Here is a 22,516-nt window from a genome sequence, read left to right on the forward strand (position 1 = left end):
TCCACCTGGTCCTATCGGCATAAACCGATTTATCTAGCACAATAACTACGTTTTGCCTCCTCACTATGAATATGAGATCATTCCAGATTTCCTCACCCTGTCCCTAACACTGAGCCCATCCTACGGGTGAGACTTATTTCAGCCCCATGAATTCTCAACCTTACTCTTTCAGTCATTACCCAGATCTTCACAGGTGGCTATAACTGAGGGTCAAAACTTGGATGGACAGCTCAGCTCTCGGTTCAGCACAACAGTCCAGTGCAGTAGGTGCACAACCAAGGCTCTGCCTTCCCATCACTCATGTATAAGACATAAGTGGTGTATTCATGAGCTTTAAGTGTTTGGCGGCCAGGCCTAGAGGAGGTGGTCCCAGATTCCACTTCCACGAGTGGTTATGCAGTGCCAAGACTTAAGTTTCATTAGGACTTCCTTAGTCTAGCCCCTCCCCAGGGACCAGTTTACCGTAGGAGACCCTCTCAGACGCCAAGACCAGAAGTACACTTAAACCCCTACACCACAATTGGGTAGTTATTCAACAGGGTAGCCTTCTGTAATAAAATATTTTTCAAATGAGCGATCATGGCTCAAGAGTTGGCAGTTCATCTTGTAATCAGAAGGTTGCCGGTTCGAGCCCCGGCTCCAACAGTCTCGGTCGTTATGTCCTTGGACAAGACACTTCACCTGTTACCTCCTGGTGGTGGTCAGAGGGCCCGGTAGCGCCAGTGTCCGGCACTCTCGCCTCTGTCAGTGCGCCCCAGGGCAGCTGTAGCTACAATGTAGCTTGCCATCACCAATGTGTGGATGACTGAGTGTAGTGTAAACCGCTTTGGGGTCCTTAGGGACCAAGTAAAAGCGCTATACAAATACAGGCCATTTACCATTTATTGCCTTCCAGTGGAGAAAATTCACACTGATTAATCAACTCTGGGCCCTGAAGAAGGTAAACGTTTGCATTCACTGAAACAAAGTACATCCCTGGTTGATACTGGCCTAAACTGTGTCACAGTTTAACACAAACAAATGATGTGACATCTTTAAAAAAGAAGCTATTGTAATTTTCTACAAAAAGTTATTCTTGCATGGAAAAGGTTCATTTAAGGAGAGTTTAGTTTGCTCATTGCACTTTTTCCTTTCTGCTCCAGATCCACATGAAGACGATGCCTGCAGCCATGTACCGTCTGCTGACAGCACAGGAACAACCGGTCTACATCTGAACACACACGTCTCGCTTGACACATCACTCCCGCCTGTCTCCGTTTTAAATCCCTTTTATCCCTCCTCTCCCTTCCCTGTTTGATATCACTTGACTTGCCTTAATCTGTACAGTTGACTGTCATGTAAACATGTACATCTCCAGTGTGACAGCAGAAGGCAGATTATCTCACTAGGCCGAGTGTTAATGTGACGTTTTATGTTTGACCAAAGAGAAATTTGGGATTTTCTTGTGTATATTTAGGTGGAGAACAGAGCCAATATTAGCTTTGGTTTGAATAGCTGTATAATCTCTGAATGTACTCTAATCATGTTGGACCTATAAAATGTCAGGGTGACACAAAAAGAGTTTAAAGCTGAAGTTGTAAAGGTTGCATGTATAATTCTGCAGAATAAACTAAAGGAAAAGGCAGCAGTCTGTGACGTTTGGTTTATTTTTGTTTGAAAAGTAGTTAAAACTGGACCAGTGGTGGAGTCGACCTTTTCTCAAGTATAAATTTAGAACAGTTTTTTCACTTGACTGAAGTACACACTTACTTGCTTCCATAGGAATAAAGAGGGCAGGTAGTAGTCACATGCTGCTGACAAAAAGCAAGTGTGACCACCTCTATATTAGCTGTGTTTTAACACAATGTCACAATCTTGCCAGTGGATTCACCCCAAGGTCAGTGAGCGCTCACTGCACTGCCAAGAGCTTCCTCTGAGACTCCATGGGCCTCGTTTAGCACATTAAATTTTAGTGTTCATGACAGTTCAGTTAGAAAAAGGCTGAATAAGTATGGCTTGTTTAGATGGGTTGCCAGTAGGAAGAGTAGTCTTCTCTCTAAAAGAACATGACAGCACACCTCAGGTTTGCAAAGCTTCATCTGAACAAACTGATCTTATCATTGGTCCAGAAGGCTTGCAAAGTGATCCATAATGCACACAGCCAGATTACCAAACATAGCCTCATACAAACTGTCAAGCATGGTGGTGGAGGGGGGATGATTTTGGCTCGTTTTTCAGCCACAGGCCTGGGCACCTTGCAGTCCCCGAGCTGACCTTGAAGTCCTCTCTGTACTAAAGTATCAGAGTCAAATGTGAGGCCATCTGACATCTGAAGACAATGAGCCCAACACAGCAGCATTTCTAGAACAAAAGCAACCCAAAAGCAAAGGTGGAACATGACACTCTGAACATGACTTTGTGTAAAAAAACAAAACAAAAAAAACATTTATTAGATTTTCCCAAGAGACTGTTGTGTAACACTCAGGAGACAAAACAAAACAAGCAAATCATAAAATAACATTTAAGAGAGACTGATAAACCAACATGATTGTCACCACATTCCCCAAACAGTAGTGCACAAACACTGAACTGAATCAAGTGTATGAATATATATTCAAAATTTTCAACAAAAAAAAAAAGCATCAGCAATAAAAAAATAAAATAAAAATGTGATTGTCTCTGATTGCCAGCAGCTAATAAAGAAACATAGCTCAATCACAAATTGTCTGAACGCCTCGCTCGTGATACACTTTTTAATGAAATCTGTGACGTCATTTACACGCTGGTCTAACACAGAAATGCTAAACAGGCAGCTGCACAGCTTCCCCATCTTATCCAAGAGCCCTGCATTCGCCAAAGTCCTAAATTTAAAAAAAAAAAAAAAAAAAAAAAAAAAAGAAGGGGGGGGGGGGCGCAATCTTTTGGTAATTATTATGCAATGATGAGATACAGATGCTGCATTCATGCAATCCATCTGAATCTCCTATTTCTGACTTCGCATCTCTTCAGTGACTGCAATGCTCTTCTAAAGCAAAAGCAAAGAACAAAGGAAAGATGTTTCCAGTTTAAATCTACTCGTGTATTTCGACTGTGTGCAGTAACTGTACTGAAAATACTTTCCAACCTCTGCTTGGTTCAGTTTACAACAGCAGTTAAAACAAAACAAGTGCTTTTTAGGTAGAAGCCTTTATCTCCCGAGCTGAAATCAGAGCTGCAAGGCACTTGGGAATAAGCTGCTTCCCAGACTGCACAGCTCACACAGCGGCGTGCTGCAGACGCAGGCGTCCACTTTGGAATGTGTAGTTCAGCAGGGGAGGTGCGATTAGAGGACAATTAACACCAGAGGAGCGTGCCCGAAGCATGTGGCGCCTCACAAAAACGCACAAAATTGGTGAAAAAGCTGAGGTGCAGTCCACAGAACTGTAACAGTGATTTGGGCGTTTGCTCGCTTCAGTTTCAGCCTCGTGTATTCACCATCACAATGTAAAAAAACTGCACGGTGTATCAATAACAGGCATTAGTTGTATTTTTACAGTGTTTTTAGCTGGTTTTAATTTTACATTTGTTACATTTTTATTGTGTCCAAAAGGTTTGCACCTGCTCCACGCGCAGCACTGATGGTATTCGGCAACTCAGTGGGATCAACAGCTATTTCTGTTGCTTCACATTATTGTTTAATTATGAAAACCTGAAAAACTTTTTTATTATGATTTCTTGAGACTATTCCATCCATCACTCGAGGACAGGCAGGTATACCCTGGACTGGTGGCGCCAGACAACACAGTCAACCCCTGGAACCGGAGCTTTCCAAGAGAGTCTACACCCACCTGAAGGCCCCAGCCAGCAAGCTCAAACCGGGGACTTTCATATTGTGATACAACAATCTTTCTACAGTCATGGTCAAACGTTTAGGTAGTAGCAGAAATTTTGTGCTTGTCACACTTTGCCGCTCCAGAATTTATTGAAGTTTGAAGTTGCTGGGCATTGATGGGCATTGACTCCTGGTCCAAATCCTGACTTCTGCCTGTTTGTCAACTCACTTTGTAAGGATTGACCATACTAAAAAAAACAAAAAACAAACAAACAACAAACAGCTCATACAGCAGCAATTTGGTGACGATTGCTGCTGTATGTACCATGTCATGGTGAAAATAACATGGTGCATTTTCACCATGTCACAAGGCAAAAGTGATGTCAACCCATCAAGACTCAAAGGTCAACAGAAACTGATCACCATCCATCAGGATTTGGCCCAGAAGCTGATACCCAGCAAACCACAGAAAACAGCAGATGTTATGAAGAATGGGCAGATCTGCAAATACTCACTCTCTTTGCATAAATTTACCAGTAAAAGTATTCAAAGCGCATCACATATATAATCTAAATGAAAAAAAATGTGCCACTGCCAAACTTTTGGCCTCGACTGTTCATCAAGTTTCAATTCATGTATTCATACTATATTCATACTTTTGTGTCCCACCTGCAGAGGACCTAAGCAGCAGAGCATGAACCTTAAATTTAGGACACAATTGCGCCATTATAGTTAATTTGCATTGCTGTGTTTTAAGTTCATGAATTTTTCTTCTGTTCAAAAAGGGAGTATAAAAATGTGACGTCTCCAGCTGTGTGAAATGGCTTCAAGTGACGTGTTTACATTTCTTTTATGCTTCTTATCCTTCCAAACATTGGGCGTTTTACTGTGTGATGGTGACACACGGTAGGCACAAACTGAGTCCCGGAATAAAGGCGGGAAAATAAAATATAGATCACAGACACCAACAGAATATTTACATTGAAACATCAGCTGTGCACAGTTTCTGTAACGGCGAGTGGCAAAGGTAGACCAGAGATATCTGTGTGCGTTTGTGTGCGTGGGGCACCACGCTTTCTGCACAACAAGGGACGCGAAAAGTGTCTGAAACTGACGACACGACAAGAAGTTCGAAGAGTTTTGATCGGTGATGATGTCACTTCCTGCTTTCCCAGCCTTACAGCTCAGTGTCTTTGTATTTCTGGGGGTTGTAATATCCTCTCTTGGTCTGGTCGGCCAGCTGGCGGCGGTAGTCGTCCTCGTCGTCCTCGTGTCCTCTCGACTCAGAGTACGGCGGCCTGGAGGGAGTCTGTGGCTCGGGGATGGAGCTTGAACTGGACACACACAAACACACACACCACGGGTCATAAACTTGCATCTTTATAAAAATAGAACATTTTTTATGATGTCAGAGATGAGGCTCTGCTCTCACCCTATTGGCTGAGGACGGCTGAGGTTGGGTTTTGGCAGCTTCACTGGGACAGCGTAGAGATCTGGATGCTTCTGGGCGATTTCCAACTGCATAAAGAGAGGGACAGACCCAGATATGTCAGATCTAATACAAAAAAGTAAAGAACAGAAATAAAATATCCTACTATACCCAGACAGGCTGCAAGTGTATCTTTCTTTAGTTGAAGGATTTTTAGTTCTACCTTAAAACAACACTCTTAAACCCCGGTGAACATTAAACCATCTGGAGTGCTGCTTTTTTAGAGTAAATAGTAGGAGGACAGACGCTGCAGTCCAAAGTTCAACTACTGTGAGGGGTACTGTAATAATATTAATACATCTATACATTAATACATAGTCAGAATCTACCTTGCCTTGTAAATCAAGGCAAGGTAGATTCTGACTATTACAATTTACAAAAAAATTATGTTGAAACATGCAAACATCAAAGGAAATACAGAGCTTGTACAATACTGATGAGCTTGGAAGTGACTGTTTCCACTGAGAATATTATTGATGAAACTTCAGTGAACAGTAGGCTGATCAACTGAAAGATCAGATGCATCTCTTAGGTCCTGTTTCAGGTCTTTGCTGGATTCTTTTCCTATTTCTTAACAAAATGTCTTTACATGACAGATGCTGTTTTCTCATTTATTTTTTGGTTCATCCTGACCAATGGCAGGTTTTTAGGAATCATCTTGTTGGTGCAAAATTATTTGATTCCTATCAAACTCTTATCTTTGGGATTTTTTGTAAATTCAGCCCAAGAAACAGGAACAAAGTGCCTATTGGTACAATTAAAAACTTGTTCTTTGCAAAGATTGCCAAGTGTAGACACGTGATGATTCACAGGTAAGACTTAAGTGGATTAAAAAAAGAAAGAAAAAAAGTTTCAAAACAGCAAGATGGTGACAGACAAAATGCTCAAGGCTTCAAAATGAGTCCACAAACCAATTTATGTTGGACACAGGCATCTTTATGTACATTTCATGGATCTGACTGAACATCAGAAAATGCTTTTAGACACTGGACTTGGATATGGGAATGTCAGGATTGTTTTAGGACAGACGGGGAAGTAAGAGGAACTTTAAATGCAGCTTTCTATAAATCTGACAGGATTCAACTGCCAAAAGTCAACTGAAAGCTCCCTGCTGTGTCTGTTCCTGCTCTGAAGTTTACAGCTGTACCATGAAGAAAGACAGCACTACTGACTCGAGCGTTTTCTGCCTCCTGTAGCTCCAGGAGCCTCTGAGCTCTTGCCAGATGGTCCATCTTCTCAAACGCTTTAATCTGGAAGAAAATAAAAGTGAAACTTCAATTTTTGATTTAAAAAAACAAAAACAAAACAGCATAGATGCCACACGTCCACTCACATGGTGTAACTCACAAGGAAGTGATTGTCAGATGAAACATTTACAGACAAGAGTGTCTGTAAATACGCAAATACATAATGAGATTTATTAATGGGAACATTTGTGATGCATGACGAGCTGTTGTGGATTTGAAGGGAGGGTTGGAAACACGTGTTGGTAAATTTGTAGTTACCTGGTCACCCATTTTCTATTTCACATTAGATGCAGAGAAAGTAAAAAAACAAAAAAAAAAAAACAAAAGGAGGAGAAGGGAATAAGTTTGATATAATACCAGAGTGAAATCTTCTAAAGCAAGGGAAGAAAGAAACATAAAAAAGTCTGACTTTTTGCCCCAGATAGCTGCCTTGTTGGTATAAGAATAAAATAAAAAATAATTAATTCATTTAAATCAATAAATGAGTCTAACCTTGCCCAGGAAGGATTTGTTGGCGGGGTCCTCCACTTCGTCGTCTTTCCCCGGACTCTGATCTTCTGACGACTGGTTCACTGGTTGGCGGGCGATAGTGGGCTTCACAGGCTTCACGGGAGGGGGAGGCGGCTTGTTTCCGCCCACTGCGTCGCTGCTGATGGTGCTGCTGGAGTGTGACTCGTAGCTCCGTGTGGAGTCAGTTCGAGTCTGAGCACGAACCTGAAACAAACAAACAAACAAAAAAAAGAACCATTTGTGATCATTTGCTCAACTACAGGATGTGGTTTGTTGTTTTTTAAGGAAGAGCCACTTCCAAATATAAGGCAGGCAGGAGTTTTGAACATTTTTATCAGCTTAGTGTGAGAACGTTTATTTCAGTCACAGCTGGTTTAGGCAACAAAAGGTGTTTTTCCCCCTCATCTTCAGTCCCTTATATTTGCAGGTACATATGTGCATATGTGGAAAGAAACATCAATTAGAGGAGGAGTACAAGGTGCAGGTGGGTTCCAAAGCGGCTTGCAGAGGAAGTACCAAATGAAGCAATTTAAATAGATCCTCCTTTATTGGATGCACTCTTAACTGATGTATAGAAGGGCAACTTTATTCATCTAGATTAGAGTTTTTGTTATTTATCAAGAAAAAGTTCTGAAAATGGACACCGGCACTAAATGAAGTCCAAAGAAGACAGTTCTACCCTCAGACATTTCCAGCTTGGTTTGAATCAGATCTGATGGTACTTCGAGTCTTGCCAAGAACTGAAAGGTCTAAAGACTTTAAATTGAGATGCAGCTTGAGAGACCACAAGAAAGTGTAGCGACAGTGATGTCTGACGGGAGGAAAACAGGGAGAGGTTCTCACCTTTGGGGGTTCAGGGACGAAAGAAGGGGGAGGGCTTGGCTCTCTGTTCACCTCTCTTCTCATACGTACACGGGGTTCAGGGTGAGGCCGCTACACAAACACACGGCACACAGAGAAGGGTCACAGGGGTTGGAGTAGATATTTTAACAGTGATGATGATGGATTAACAACGTTGGGGAAAAGAAGAGTGTCTATCGGCAGACACGCCCACCTCGTCGGGCAGTACAGGTTCTGATGATCGACTGATGGCCGACACGGGCTGGGGTTCATCCAGTGTCTCGTCCAGCTCATTGTCAGTGTACGCCCCGCCCTCGTCCGCTGTGTCATCGTAGTCGCTGGTCATCCGGCTGTCCATGCTGAGGTAGTCACTCATTGCCGACAGGTAGGACATGCGGTCGTCTTGGAGATCTAGGTCCTCCTCTGAACCATCCACCTGAGGAGAGAAAGTAACAGCAAAGCGAAGGGGTGTAAGAAACAGTCAAATTCACACAAAAACAAGTGGTCTGCAGAAGTTCACTGACACTCACCTTGCCCTCGCACACCCACACAGCTTTGTCTTGCTGCTCCCGAATTAAATCTTTCACACTGCCATACCATGCGTCATTGGCCGAGTTCAAGTCGATGGTGTCTAACAGACAAAAAACAAAACAAAAAATTCTTAAAAGAAAAAAATATAGGAAGAAAAAGATTTCATAATACTTAGTACTGTCAAAGTTAACATGACAATACCACGTCAACGCAAATTCCTTTTAACGCCTCTATTGGCTTTTTGACACGCGATTAACGCATGTGGGCTCTGTGACCTGTAGATCGGGTTGTCTGGAAGTGGTTTCCTCAGTTACATTGTGGATGGTGAGTAGAAATGGAGAAAGAAGCGAATTGTTGCGTACATTCAGTGTATTTTATGAGCATGCAGTACCTCCGGGGGTTTTCTCAGTAGTAGTTGTCATTATTTGGATTGTTGCAATAATTATAAGCATAAATGTGAATAAAGTATGTATATTTTCCGCCCCATGCTGGTAAGAATATTAGAAACATGAAAACTATCCTGTTAAGGGCAGTTACAGTTGATTAAAAAAAAAAAATCTGATTAATCACAAGTTAACTACGGACAACCATGCCATAAATCACATAAAACTCACCCGTGAAAAGGTGTGAACAGCTCTTTTTCAGCCTAAGGGCCTGCTCATACAGTTTGCGTGCGCTGCGGTTGGATCCGGGTATGAGGCGGTTTCTCATGGTCTTCAGACCTTGTTTGCTGTCAGGGTTCAGGAAAAGGACGATGGGGTACCACTGAGTGTAATTCAGGGTGTCCACAGCTTTGGGAGTCACGTCCAGCAGAGCGTGACGGTCCTGCAGGAGAATAATAAAAAAGAAAAACATGGTTATATGTCGGATGATGAGTAATAATTGCACAGAAATCTCTGTTAGTCACTCTCGACAGCTGTTCATCTGAGCCACTTCAAACTCTGCAGGTGAATTTCAACTATGACATTGTCTCTTTTAGCAGTTTATTTGGTTACTATGGACTTTGGGATATAAAGGTTGTTTTGATGTAGAGGAAGTTGAAATTCTGCACAAAACGGCACTAAAGCATGTAAAGAAGCGCTCTATGATGACTTGTTTTATGGTAGGTAATAAAGGGTAATAGCTGGAAAGCAAAATCTCAATTAAAATTAAATTTTGATTAGCTGACCAGAACAGACTAACAACCCTACCCTATTTTAATTCTTAGCCCTCAAACAGGTGGATGAAACTATGAGGTCAAATCTTTTATAAAAAAGATCACTTAGTCTAAAATTCAAATGGGTTCCAACAAACATGGCTGCACAAGTTATTCTTTAACTCTTTCTTCTTAGATGCTCCACTGTTGGCAGATTTTTATGCTTCTGATGCAACAAATCCCTTTGGAGTTTTGATGCAACTCCAAAAGGATCCACCCAAAATTACGCTGGGGATCTTTGGCTTGATATCTGAAGCTTTATATTTTTGAGCCACTATTATTCAACTCTGGTTTAATGGTGTTTAGGGGACATAAAAAATAAAAAAATAGGGGAAATAATAAATTGTAACAATATAAAATGGGTGTTGCGCACTCCCATAACAGCCACTGCACTAGTGTTCATACAGCGTCATTATCTTCTAATGATTATACCATACCTGTTCAATGATTTGCCGGATAGAGTTCAATCTCACCACCCCCGAGGACTTCTCACTTCCTGCATCCTTGGGCTCAGTTTCTGAAAGAGGAGATAAAAACCACTCACAAACAAGAACAGAGTAAAGAAAGCCTACAGAAATCTTTTTCTGTTAGTGCTAATGTTTATTTACAGGCGGTCGTGATACTTACTAGCAATGACAAACTGATCAGGAAGTTCAGTAGCCAGTTTTTCGTTAACCACGTCAGAAATGGGCCCAAATATCACCACCGGTCTCCTGAAACCAGCTAAATGAAACAAAAAGAATTAATTCAGAAGTCCTGGCACAGCGAGGACCTCTGCAAAATGCCTCAGGTAAAATTGCAGGGTGAAAGTGTTTCCTGGATACCTTCACGTAATACCACTCTCTCGTAGGCGGGGAAGCGTGTAACCGGAACGTTGCCCTGGTCGTCTCGACTCTTGCGCAAATCTTTCTTCTTTGCAGCTCTTTGGCCCCTCATCCTCCAGAAGTCTCCTCTGTCATTGCCCGATGCAGCCCGTGCAGCATTCTGGACGTTAGCCATTTGCTCTGCTCTGATATCGAAAACAAGAAAATATATGACTTTGTCTAGTTAGACTGCTCACACGATGATATGCAGATTTCTTACCAGCGAAAGAACATGTAAAATGATAAAATATCCAGCCAAATCCTTAATACAAAAAAAAATTAAAAACTTGAAATATTTATATTTAAAATAAAAAAAAACAACAAAAAACATAGCCATCACGTTCTGATAGCCAGCAGGGGGCAGAAAGGCTGTCTGCACAAAGATGATCATCATTGCATACCTGCTCTTGTTGGGGATGATTCCCTTTTCTAACAGCTGGTTGTTTTTGTCACTACGGATTGCCAGCCAGTTGCCGAGTTTGCCATCATAGAGTGTGTCCGTCACTTTGAAGATCTCCCCCCTGGAGAAAGGAAGGCTCTGCGGGGCCTCCTTCTCATATTCAAAGTGGGTTCTAATGAAGAAGGAGTCGCCTCTGCCAGATGCTAAGACATCTTTATACACTGGCAAAAATAGAAGAAAACAGAAGCTAAAAATACCCCCCCACCATTATTTGGCATCCCACATGGCTCAAATTTGGGCCTCTTGTTTTTCCTCATTCATCCATTATCATAAAAATAAATAAATTACAGGAAATAGAAAAGCAAGCAAGCCACTGGCTCTTCATACAAGACTACTAAGACTTTTTATCATATTCTGTGTGTGTCTATGTGATATACTTTAACACAGGACGGTTTTGGCATTAGTACTGTTTGTGCAACTGTTCTTTATCCAGTCCAGTACCTTCAGGCTTGCTCTGTGCAAGAATGGTAACTTCCTCTCCTTTAGGAATCTCCAGGAGGTAGAGAACAGCATCTTCACGCACCATGCCTCTGAAGTCTCTGTTGTTCACCTGAAGCACACAATAGGAAATAAAATGAGAAATCTGGCCTGATATATGTCTCAAAGACGAAGCTTCTGTCTTTTTTCTCCAACTTCAGACACAGCACTCTTGTGTGTGCAGGGTTTAAATGTGGAACTAAAACATGCTGTACCCTCATGATCTGATCTCCTGTCCGGAGACCCTCCTGCTCTGCTGCACTGTCCTCCTGAACACCGGCGATAAAGATGCCGACATCATTTCCTCCCGCCAGCCGCAGACCCACACTGTCACCTTTCTGGAAACGCACCATCACCGTGTTCGGCCTGCATTATGGAAACATGGAAACAACAGTTGACAAAGGAAGAGTCTATTTATGACGGAGACAACCAAGCTGGCTTCTTGTTTTTGAGTAAATTTGAGTTTGAGCAACTCAATTAAAACAAACAAACAAACAACAACTAACTAATACTGACCCGTATATTTCCAGGTCTTCTGCACTTGGCTTTAGTGGCACTTTAGGGGGAGCGTGAACCTTTGGGGCGACACTGGCAGCTGGTACTGCAGAAACAAAATCATTTACAGTCAGTATTCAATTCAACTGTCTGATTTGACTTATTTATTTTTTACAGTCTTGTATATTCAGGGCGAAATCATGTTTACCTGGTGGTGTCTCGGAGCGTGGCTCCTCCCTCTCTGCGTGCAAAGCAGCCTTATCTTCAACGTCTCTGTCGGCACCTCTGAATGGGGTCGGCATGGCACCCATTTTTGCCAGCCTGCTAGGCGGTTCCTCTCTAGTAATATCCCAAATTTTTGGAAAGTTTAAAAGCAGCATTTTACACATTTAATTCGGTTGATATAATTATGACTCCTTTTCCGGTTTGGTTTAATAACATGGTGGTTTTTCCGATATTTGATGTGACGGGCTGCCTGAGCTTCATGAAGCATAAAATCAGCATAATCCTACATTATCCTGATTTGTTTCTGGTGTATTTAATTCATTCGTAATAAATGACTGACCAAAGCAGAGCTCAATGCTTTTGTGTTATCTAGAATTAAGAAAAGCACAAAACAAAGCAACACTTAAAATCATTTTTTAGATGATTGTGGTTTTTGTTTGTTTGTTTGTAGAGCAGGCAGACAAATCTTTTGTTGTGAGGAAATGTTAATTATAATTCTTTCCTATGAATGAAAATGAGACACAAGGTCACAAGCAGTTGCCAAAACAATATAGACCCAGCTCTTCAAGGATTAAACTTTGTGTGTTTGCTTTTTGTCAGACTCAGAAACATTTGAAATGACCTATATAAAATTCCAGTTGATTTGGAGTCGTTGCCCAACCCAGTTCAGTTTATCTTCCACAAATCTTTAGAGCAGAGGTGTGTAGTGCAAATTGGCATAACCTGTGGAGCCACAAAATCTTCTAACTCAGTCAGGACCACGAAAGTAAAAGAAGAACTTTATTTCTGCAGTAAGATTTGGGAGTACAGCTCTGTTCTTAGACTTTCCTGTCCTTCCATATGCACGTGTGTAGTGGAAATCCTGAGATGGGGAAAGCAGCAGTTGCAAGACCAACTAGTCCAAAACAGAGCAGGCATGGATGGCAGATATGACATGAATAAGCACGAAAAGGAGCACGGGTGGATGGGGGTTGCAGCTTTTAGATGCAGCAACGGTAGCAGGCTAAAGCAAGTTAAACAGGATTCTCTACAAGACTGAAAAACAGGATGTTCAGGAAGATATCGGTTGAACCATTAGTTTATGTGGGCTAGCACTGAGATCAGCTGATATCATAGGAATGTGACTGAGTTCAACTTGGTGAACCGAATGAACACTGTGCTCGACTTCATGAAAAATAAAAAGGGTCAAACAATAAAGGAGGGGCTAGGATTCATACTAGGATTGGTGTCATAGACACCAATATCCTTGAAAAGGTCAAACGGCCAAATAAATAGGTACAGTTTGTGTTAGGTTCCTAATTGCACATTCCTGGTGATGGCTGCCCCTCCCTGAGCCGATGCTGCCGGAAATCTTTTCCTGTTAAATTTCCTTCCCGTGATCACCCAGTGCTTGTTCATAGAGTATTATCTGATTGTTGTATTCTTTTTCTATTTTTCCCCCTATAAAAATAAAACTGAAATCGCATTTTCTGATTTCACAGGAAAGCAGATTCCCAGACCTCCCTCTCCCAAGCCTGGAAGACGCAAAGGAGTTCCCAAGCAAGCAAAGAGACAGTCTCAGCATGTCCCGGGTCTGCTCTGGGGTCTCCTCCCTCCTGATAAGACATGCCCAAAACAACACAGCTACATGCCATCTGGTTCAGAGCATCGTACAGATGTAGTCTCTGAGCCCTGAGGCTGAGAGGAAAAGCTCATTAAAAGCTTTTACAGCTTGAAATATACCAGAATTGGCCTTTAATGATAGTGTACCTGGGCTTGTCTCGAAGTCTCTCATTGGAGGAATGGGAGGAGAGGTCAGAGTGGTGGGCCCGTCTGTCATCCTGTGGAGAATAGGAGCGGTACGACTCGATCTCAGAGATATCTGAAACACACAAGGATGATGAAAAATATCACAACTCCTGTGAAACCACACAAGAGTCAAGCAGCTATGGGGGTGGGGGGTGGGGTCCTCTGTGTTCAGGTAGTAAAGTCTATAAACTTTATCAGAAAGAGTAAAATGCTGCATCTCTCCTTGGTGCTTCTTTGTTTTGTAAATTACATAACATGGCCTTTGCTCGGCTCAAATGGCCCCTGGGTCATGAAAGCGGGGGGGGGGGGGGGGGGGGGCAACACAGCTCTCAGACAAATGAAGGTCAGAGCACTGTTCCCAGATGAGTAGCCACACCAATTAGATATGCAAATACCAGTTTCTGGGGTTACAATGATGATGAGGAGCACTAAAACTCAACAGGATGTTTCAATGTTAGCATTCAGGGTGTGGAAGCTAGACTGCACTTCTATGTTATACTCCAGGGCAGGGAGGAATAAGCACAGTAATACCATTACAAAGTAAAATTACACATGTGCACTTAAGGTGATTTGTACCTGTCAGACCTCAAAATCCTAATTTTTTCAGTCAGTCGGTCCCTATTGTCCTCAAACAGAATTACAAAGAAAGGTGCTGGATGGTAGAAACCAGAAGGCTGCAGCGGTGCGAACCTTAACATAATGAAATTCTGTCATATCCAGTAGCAGGATTATGATAGGGGATTAGATCACGCCGCTAGAGGCGAATGAGCACTTTCACACATGCACACGCGCGCACACACACACACACCCCAAACCAGTCAAACTGGGTCACAAGTCTTCGTGCTATCCCCCCCTCCTCCCGGCAAACATTTGGTCAGTGAACAATCCACTCACACCACTTATCTCTATCCTTCCCGACCAATAACAGCATGCCATCTGGTCATGTGACAATAAAAACAGGTATAAAGGGGTGAGCAATAAGAGGGTGGAGGGGATGGTGATGATGTGCTGAATATGGTTAGCTCGTAGTGCTTTGTGGAATATGTGTATGTGAAATAATATTTAAATAAAACTAAAAGTTGATGTAAGTAAAGCCTTTATTTTAAGAATTAAGAACAAATTTGATTGACAGGTACAGAAACATTAATGGCATTAAGGTTTCCACAATTGATTCATTAGAAGTTCATAATGCAATGAGGTTTATATTTCTAGATATATATATATAAAATGATGAAGATGATGATGATCATGGAGATGATGATGGCCACTCGCCAGGTGTGCCTTTACACGGCATAGGACCTGCTGCTTTTCAGTTTCGAGTTTCTCTCACCGTCGAGCTCCGAGTCGCTGTCGACCATTGGCGGGATTCGGACCAGGATCTTCTTCCTGTCTCGCTGCACCACCAGCTGTAGCTTCCCGCGGGACTTCTCAATCAGCTTCCCGGCATCGCTGAGAGACAGGTTTTCTGTCACAGTCCCATTAATCTGACAGAGACAGAGGGGATTAGGAGATGTGCAGACGCTTCTCACTCACGAATCACACAAACAAAGCATGCAATGTTTTACAGTTTTTAAATATTTTGTACACTTAAAAAGGAATTATGCTTTTCCTAATGTTATATACAAACATCTACTATCACAACTACAAATGTTGATATTACACATGGTCAAAGGTTTAATCAGGTAAGCACATAACTAATCTCCGTGAGCCAAAAGCTCACTCATGCTTCAGGTTGCTTTAAACAGTCAGTTTCAGATACTTTTTTTCTGTTCTTGACTCTGTATGATGTCATTGAGATGGGTGATCTTTAAACTGAACCTATTCGGCATATGTCCAGCTCCAGATTTTTGTTAAAGCTTAAAATAATCCTTATTTATTTTACACTGTAAAGATACAAGTCAAAAGAGGCAGAGGAGACAAAAGCAGCCAAAAAGTAACAAAAACACAACAACAAAAATGGCTAGCTAAAGTAGAACAAAGCAATAAGGTTAAAAAAAAAAAAAAAAAAGAAAAAAAAAAAAAAAAGAGCTCAATTAAATAGGGTAAAGAAATCAAACTGATTTACAACAGTCCACATAAAAGATAAAAAAAAAAATGACAGAAGCTAAAATAAAAAACATAAATAAATCAAAGAGCAAAAACAAAATACATTTTTTTGAAAACATTAAAACACAATTCAGAAATACCCCATGGAATAAAATAGCTCAAATTCAATGGTGGCTTACTAAATGCTGAAGTTAAATGGAAATGCAGTCCCTAAGTTCATCCTTTTAGCTTCTTCCACCCTCATTTTAAGACGACTGCCATTCACACAAATACCATTTAAAAACAGCAGGTTGTTGGTGCTTCTGTGCCAAACATGACCACACTTGGGACACCCCCCTCTCACTGATATCATACAGAGCAAACAGTAGGGGGAAAAAAAAAAAAGTTTAAAACTGAGCTTTTAAAGCAGTGTGAATCCTGAGCGTTGGTTCACTGAGATTACCTTTACACACGCCGCCTTTGTTATTTGAAACTTTCAGAAATCTTGTTCATCTTGTTTAATATGAGACAAATGTAAAAGTGACCACTCTGCCCTGCCTCTGTGTGGCAGCTGCTTCTCCCAGGTACTGATAGGAATGTGGGCGACTTGTCGACTAAATGTTTAATCGCTGCTGCCCTTTCTAGTACGAAATACTACTCTGTTAAACGCATGTTTCTTATTTTACACAATGGTACTTTTCTGCTAAAAGATGTTACACTTCCGCTACCCAATGTTGCAGCTCTGACTCTCTCTCAGTGGAAGACATAAACAAAAGAGACTGAAAGCAAACAGATGACAGCTGTGTTACAGCACGGTTTTGCAGCACTTTAACATAAAAGAAAGAAATTAGAGGCTGTTTGTCAGCTGTGCCTGGATACGGAATACAACCAAGCAACTGAAGCGGCAGAAACCAAGGTTACAATATACTAGCACTGACTTTGGTCAGAGACCCATCTACTCCTGGCAACCACTGGTCACTAGGGAAATAATTTATTTCTCAGCCTGCTCTTGATTGCTTCCGGAGCTGTAACTTAAGAAAGTGTAATGCAAACCAGAAATCGAGAATACTCACCTTCAAACTAAATTTCGCACCATATCACTGAAACCAACAACTTTTACAGAGTGTCTGTGTTGTCAGCAACCTACTAGTGAACAAGGCAACTGGAAAGTTTCAGTGCAGAGGTATATACAGCTTTTTGCAATCTTACTGAGGAAATACCAGCAAGCTTTAGCAACCAGCTGAGGAATACTCATTTTTCCAAAGCGACAGCTGGGCCATGGGGTCACAAACTAGTCATTAGTCTTGCGTGACTGCGATGTAGCCATCGATTTCACATCGACTGCCAACAACTGGTCAGGAAATACTCATTTCCCCTAGCGATCTGTAGTTGCTACGCAGTGTCTTTAACCCTGTGTGACCGGATCGTTTCATCCAAAGCGTGACCCATGATGCTGAGCGAAAGCCCAGTTAAATATAAATAAGGATTCATTTGAACTGTCAGAAATGGACGGTTAATGAGCAAAAAATAACAAATAAGGAATATACACCACCCTACCTTCAGAATAATGTCCCCTTCCTGCAGGTTTCCATCCTTGCTGGCAAGTCCTGTGCTGGTCATCTCTTTGATGAAGAGCTGGCTGCCCAGACGAAGGCCATATTCTGCAAAAACACAAATCACACATATATTTTATGTATAAATAATCAAACAAATATTTTACCTTATTTTACCCAACTCCACTTTAATTATATCTGACAGTCACAGTCTAGATAACCTGGCATGACCGAACAAATGGAAAAATTAATCAGGTCACTTTTCGACCTCTGAAGGGTTTATTAACGGTCACTGACCAAAATGCCTCTGGACACATCTGTATAAATGATGCACTGATATACTAGGCTGATGTTTAAAATAAGAATTTACCTATAAGCACTGTGATCACTTTTCCAACTGTTCATTTTGTTTTATGCATTTCTGTGCCAAGTGAAGAAATTCACCTCAATTTAAAAATAAAGCCAGTAAACAGCAAGCGCCAAACTGATGAATGGTACAAGCCATTTTATCTGCTGATATGCTGAAATCAGCTGGTGGTGATGTATGCTGACATGGCCGTGCCTCCATTAACTCTCTCTCTCTCGCTAGAATTGCTTGAGTAAACAATTAAACGTACAATTAGGACATTTCCATTTTGCATCCATTTAATAAAACCTTCAAATAAAGTGCATCCTTTCCTCTGCTTAACATTTATCAAATTTGTTGCCAATTGTTTTTCTTGTGGCAGACACCACTTATTTTGTGCTAAATGCAGGAGGGGGTTTCTTTCCCAAATAGCTGTACAGGTTTTATTTACTTTTTTATGATATCAAAGATACTTAGAAATGGGTAACAAAACTCTAGTCAGGACCACTTAAACCCTTGTTTTGGGATCACCATGCCCTTCCCTGTGCATATGAAGGAACCCCCTACTACAGAACAGAGCAGATATAAATGGCAACAGATATGAAATTAAAATAGAAACAGAAAAAGGAAGAGCTGGGGCAGGAGTCAGGTTTCCAATAGGCTTGCAGATGCACAAGTGCTATTGGCAGCTACCTTTGTGAGATTTGCCAAATGGTTGTGTAGAAGGGTATCAGCTGAGGAAGACACCAGATAACCTGGTAGGAAAGCGGTTAACCTTTCTATGTTGAATAATAAACCATTCTATATGTCAGATAAGAACCTAACTGAGTGATTCTCAAACTTCTTCTTACGTCTTAGTTCAGAATTGGGAAAAAGTTCACAACCCTCCAACATAGATTGTTTTGTTATTTATTCATTAACATAAAAATAGGATTTAACCTGAATTTTAGTAAAGGTTAGCTTTCCGTGCCACCCACAGAGACTGTAACCCTTTTCATTTAAGGTGAAGAGAACCATTCACATGTTTTGTTTATCTGACAGCCTTTTAGCGTCTCACCTTCGTTGGGATGGTTTTTCAGCAGTAGCACATTCACAGGTTTCTCCAGCGGCTCCAGATCCCGGGCAGGGCGTGGCAGAGGGAGGGGCACGGCAGCAGGTGACGGTGTGCGTTCAAGGCGGTCCCTGCTTGCACTTCGCTTTATTGGCTCGTCATATTTCCGCGGCTCATTTGCGATGCGGTCAAGTCCTCGATCGTAGCTTTGATCGCGGCCGCGGCCTCGTCCTGGACTGTCACGCCTGTAGCGCAGATCGGGGCTCTCGTTGCGGTCCAGGGCTCGGTCGCTTCGGTAGCGTCGGTCGGGGCTGTGGTCGAGGGCTCGATCGCTGCGGAAACGCCGATCAGGACTGTAATCTCGGTCTAATGTGCGGTCGCTGCGGTACCTTCTGTCTGGGCTGTAGTCACGGTCAAGCGCATGCTCGCTCTTATAGCGGCGATCTGGGCTGTACTCTCTATCCAAAGTGCGGCCTCTGCTGCCATCTCGCCGGTACTGGCGGTCCGGGCTGAGGTCTCTCTCTGTGCTCCTGCCACGTTCCCGCCGGTCATAGTCACGATCACGTGTGTGGTAGCCGGAGTCCATGTAGCCGCCTCGCTCCCTCTCCAGGCTTTGGTCCCGGCCTCCGCCACTCCTAGCGCTGTACACGCTACGTCGGTCTTGATCATAGTTGTAGTCATCATTGTAGTCATTGTTGAAGACTCTGTCGTCAGGTGATGGCTGACGATTGAGCACATTGACTGGAACCTTTCTGGGCCTCTTGACTGTCTGAATTTTTCCATAAAAGCACAAACAGATCCAGTTAAGAAAAATCCTAATTCCTAATGTGAAGAGTAGATTCTTTTTTAAAAGAGAGATTGATAAGATAAGATAACCTTTATTAGTCCCACACGTGGGAAATTTGTTTTGTCACAGCAGGAAGTGGACAGTGCAAAAGTTATGAAGCAAAAATTAGAATACAATAAGAATAAATACAGTACACAACTGTACAGAATAGAATAAAATACTATATACAGTAGAATAAAATAGAATAAAATATACAATAAGATAAAAATAGAATACAAATGCTATATACAACTGAGTAAAAATACAACGATGCCAGAAAAGTATTGCACTTAGTGTTATTGCACCAGTGTGGATGTGTATGTTTGATCAGTTGGAGTCTTTGTTGTGGAGTCTGACAGCAGTGGGGAGGAAAGACCTGCGAAATCTCTCCGTCCCACACCGTGGGTGCTGCAGTCTCCCACTGAAGGAGCTGCTCAGTGCTTTACTTACAATTTTTGCTACTTTGCCACACTTCCTGAGGGTCTGGACAGCGAACGAGTGGATGGCTCCATCCATGGGGATGGCGTTCACCTGCACTACTCTGTCATTTTCACTAAACAAAAGTAAACACACAAGTTAATCCAACTGAAGTCAATTACATTTTTATTTATTTTATCAAGCTGTTACATCTGTTTTGTGAGTAGATTTATTTTGGAGTTTGTTTCTTTGGAGTAAAACCATAAAATAACAAATGGTACATACAACAACAATCCATCAGCTGGCCCTCCCTGCAGGACATCAGATACCACAATGGACGTCTCGCCAGTGTCCTCGTTTGGGTTATCCCGCCCTCCTGATACAGCAATGCCAAAGCCCATCTTCGAATCCTGAAAAGAGAGGAAAGATTTGTGAACTCAAAAACGCTCCAGCTACTCTCTATACAACTGGACATTGCACGCTGTGATTTTCGCACAATCCTAAGCAAGGCTAACAGTAAAACACCTGCAGAAATATCTACACGTGACCATAAACTGTGTTTGTGTAAAGTTGTCATGACACTAGAATTTCAAACTCAGCACAGACATACTTAATACCATTTATTTTATTTACATTCAGAGGGGTAGCGCTGAAGTAGGTTTGGTAGTGCTCTGCTTCTGATGCCTTTGCACCACAATTAACCTTAAGAGGTTAATATGTTCTCATTTTCGAACATATTACTTTTTAAACACATAATTTAACATGAAAACACAGTTTATACTGCACTAACATTACAGAAGGGCAGGACTTTTACTGTCATGCATCAGTTTACTGAAGCACAAAATATACTTGTTTATCCAATGGCCAGAAATAACAGGAAAATACCATTTAAAAAAACAGATTAGGCAACGCTGACTTACTGCCTTAATAAAATGAAGACCAAAGTCAACCCCCACAGGCCTGTTTTAAACCAGGAAAGACCCAATTTAATCCAATTGAGATGCTGTGGTATGATGAAATGAAAATGTTCTATTGGATGCAGGGTCAACAATTTTTCCTGGATGTTGTTTATATCTCATAAGCAGCTGAGGGAAATGTCTGATGGAGTTTGTTTCTGCTAAAGGAGGTTCTATGAATTCCTAAACCCCTGCTCTGTGTGACAGCATGCTCAATAAATACATCAAAAGTATCCATTTGTACATTAATAGTTTAGTTGGATTTTATGCGGCATTATTTGCGATTTAGTTCAAGAATAAAAAAAGAAAAAATCCAGGTAATGAATTCATAAACTTTTTTCCTCCAACGGTACATCATGAGGGCTCGCTTCATTGTCCCCTTGTGTTTTTAAGCTTTTGCGTGCGTGTGTGAGGTCCAATAATCCCAACGGTGTGTTTCAGCTCACACTGCATTATCATGGCTGTATGTGTATTGTACATGGTGATTAAAGGGATTTTGACTGACTGCGATTACAGCTCTGCCTGCTGAGAGCATGTAGGACTATCCAGCGGCTGAGCACCTGTACTTCAATACTATGTAGCTTTCTGAAATACTACATTGATGTTTCATAAGTAACAAGTGTCAGATTTTAAGCCAATCTAACATGTGAGCACTAACAGAAAGTTTAATTTAAATACTCTGTTTTTAAAGGCTGCTTAATTCTTCATGTTTCTGGGTTTCTCAGATTCTACCTGCCACTGCTCCAGCTTGCCCTGATGAGATTAGGTCAGAGATTTGCTGACCCTGTCTCTCTTTATCCCCTCCCTTCCATCTGTACTTAAAATACGAAATAAATAAATAAATGAATAACAACAAAAAAAAACAAAAAACAAAAAAAACCAACAACACACTCTCTGGCAGATGGCTGTCGAGATAGAGGAAGGGTAAGAGTAAGAGCAGCAGTGGAGGGGGAGAATAGAGGGCTGCATCAACAAACTATGGCTAAAATATATCTTAAAAAAAGAAAAAGAAAAGGTTAAAATATAAAGTGTAATACAATTATTACATATATAAAAATGATAATGTAATAATTTTAACCCCAACCCTTCAGATCTCACATAAATGTCAACTCTCTCAAGGTTGCCTTCATCCTGACATGAAAACGCTCGACATTGTCTGATTTTTCCTCAGATTTCATAACTCACAGAATTTCTTCTACTCAAAAAACAAAAACACGTGCAGTTTGTAACATGAAACCAGGAATAATCCCCTGAGTGAAACAAGAAGAAAGCCTGTTGCTGATTTGCATCGTTTCCACCAGTGGTTGAAGCAAGAGGGAAGATCTGTGGAGCCTGATTTAAAAAAAAAAAAAAAAAAAAAAGTCACCAGCTGCTCCTGCAGATGCCAATCTAAATAAGAAATCTTAAACCAATTTTATAATTATTAAGGAAT

General features: G+C 41.5%; 2 protein-coding genes across 5 annotated transcripts in view; one reads left to right on the forward strand and one right to left on the reverse strand.

Annotated features, from left to right (window-relative positions):
• LOC309709585 (uncharacterized protein) overlaps positions 1–2,913 on the forward strand; it is a 26,935-nt gene extending 24,022 nt beyond the window's left edge. The window contains exon 13 of the mRNA XM_082538300.1: positions 1,143–2,913. Within this exon, the coding sequence (XP_082394426.1) occupies positions 1,143–1,214 (72 nt within the window). The 3' untranslated portion in view covers positions 1,215–2,913. The remainder of the gene's footprint in view (positions 1–1,142) is intronic.
• The window catches only part of tjp2a (tight junction protein 2a (zona occludens 2)), a 45,118-nt gene continuing 24,992 nt past the window's right edge, over positions 2,391–22,516 (reverse strand). For all 4 annotated transcript variants that reach the window (XM_082538298.1, XM_082538299.1, XM_082538297.1 and 1 more), the window contains 22 exons: positions 20,414–20,538; positions 20,162–20,264; positions 18,892–19,654; positions 17,493–17,596; positions 15,241–15,394; positions 13,872–13,983; positions 12,106–12,236; positions 11,919–12,003; positions 11,618–11,768; positions 11,367–11,475; positions 10,867–11,086; positions 10,427–10,611; positions 10,230–10,325; positions 10,040–10,119; positions 9,022–9,232; positions 8,407–8,507; positions 8,091–8,312; positions 7,880–7,969; positions 7,019–7,240; positions 6,452–6,529; positions 5,223–5,308; positions 2,391–5,124 (listed from right to left, as the gene is read on the reverse strand). In XM_082538298.1, coding sequence (XP_082394424.1) covers positions 4,968–5,124; positions 5,223–5,308; positions 6,452–6,529; positions 7,019–7,240; positions 7,880–7,969; positions 8,091–8,312; positions 8,407–8,507; positions 9,022–9,232; positions 10,040–10,119; positions 10,230–10,325; positions 10,427–10,611; positions 10,867–11,086; positions 11,367–11,475; positions 11,618–11,768; positions 11,919–12,003; positions 12,106–12,236; positions 13,872–13,983; positions 15,241–15,394; positions 17,493–17,596; positions 18,892–19,654; positions 20,162–20,264; positions 20,414–20,538 — 3,585 coding nt within the window. In that variant the 3' untranslated portion in view covers positions 2,391–4,967. The remainder of the gene's footprint in view (positions 5,125–5,222; positions 5,309–6,451; positions 6,530–7,018; positions 7,241–7,879; positions 7,970–8,090; positions 8,313–8,406; positions 8,508–9,021; positions 9,233–10,039; positions 10,120–10,229; positions 10,326–10,426; positions 10,612–10,866; positions 11,087–11,366; positions 11,476–11,617; positions 11,769–11,918; positions 12,004–12,105; positions 12,237–13,871; positions 13,984–15,240; positions 15,395–17,492; positions 17,597–18,891; positions 19,655–20,161; positions 20,265–20,413; positions 20,539–22,516) is intronic.

This window comes from Aulonocara stuartgranti (genome assembly GCF_965226115.1).
Source record: "Aulonocara stuartgranti genome assembly, chromosome: 7".
Classification (NCBI taxonomy): Eukaryota; Metazoa; Chordata; class Actinopteri; order Cichliformes; family Cichlidae; genus Aulonocara; species Aulonocara stuartgranti.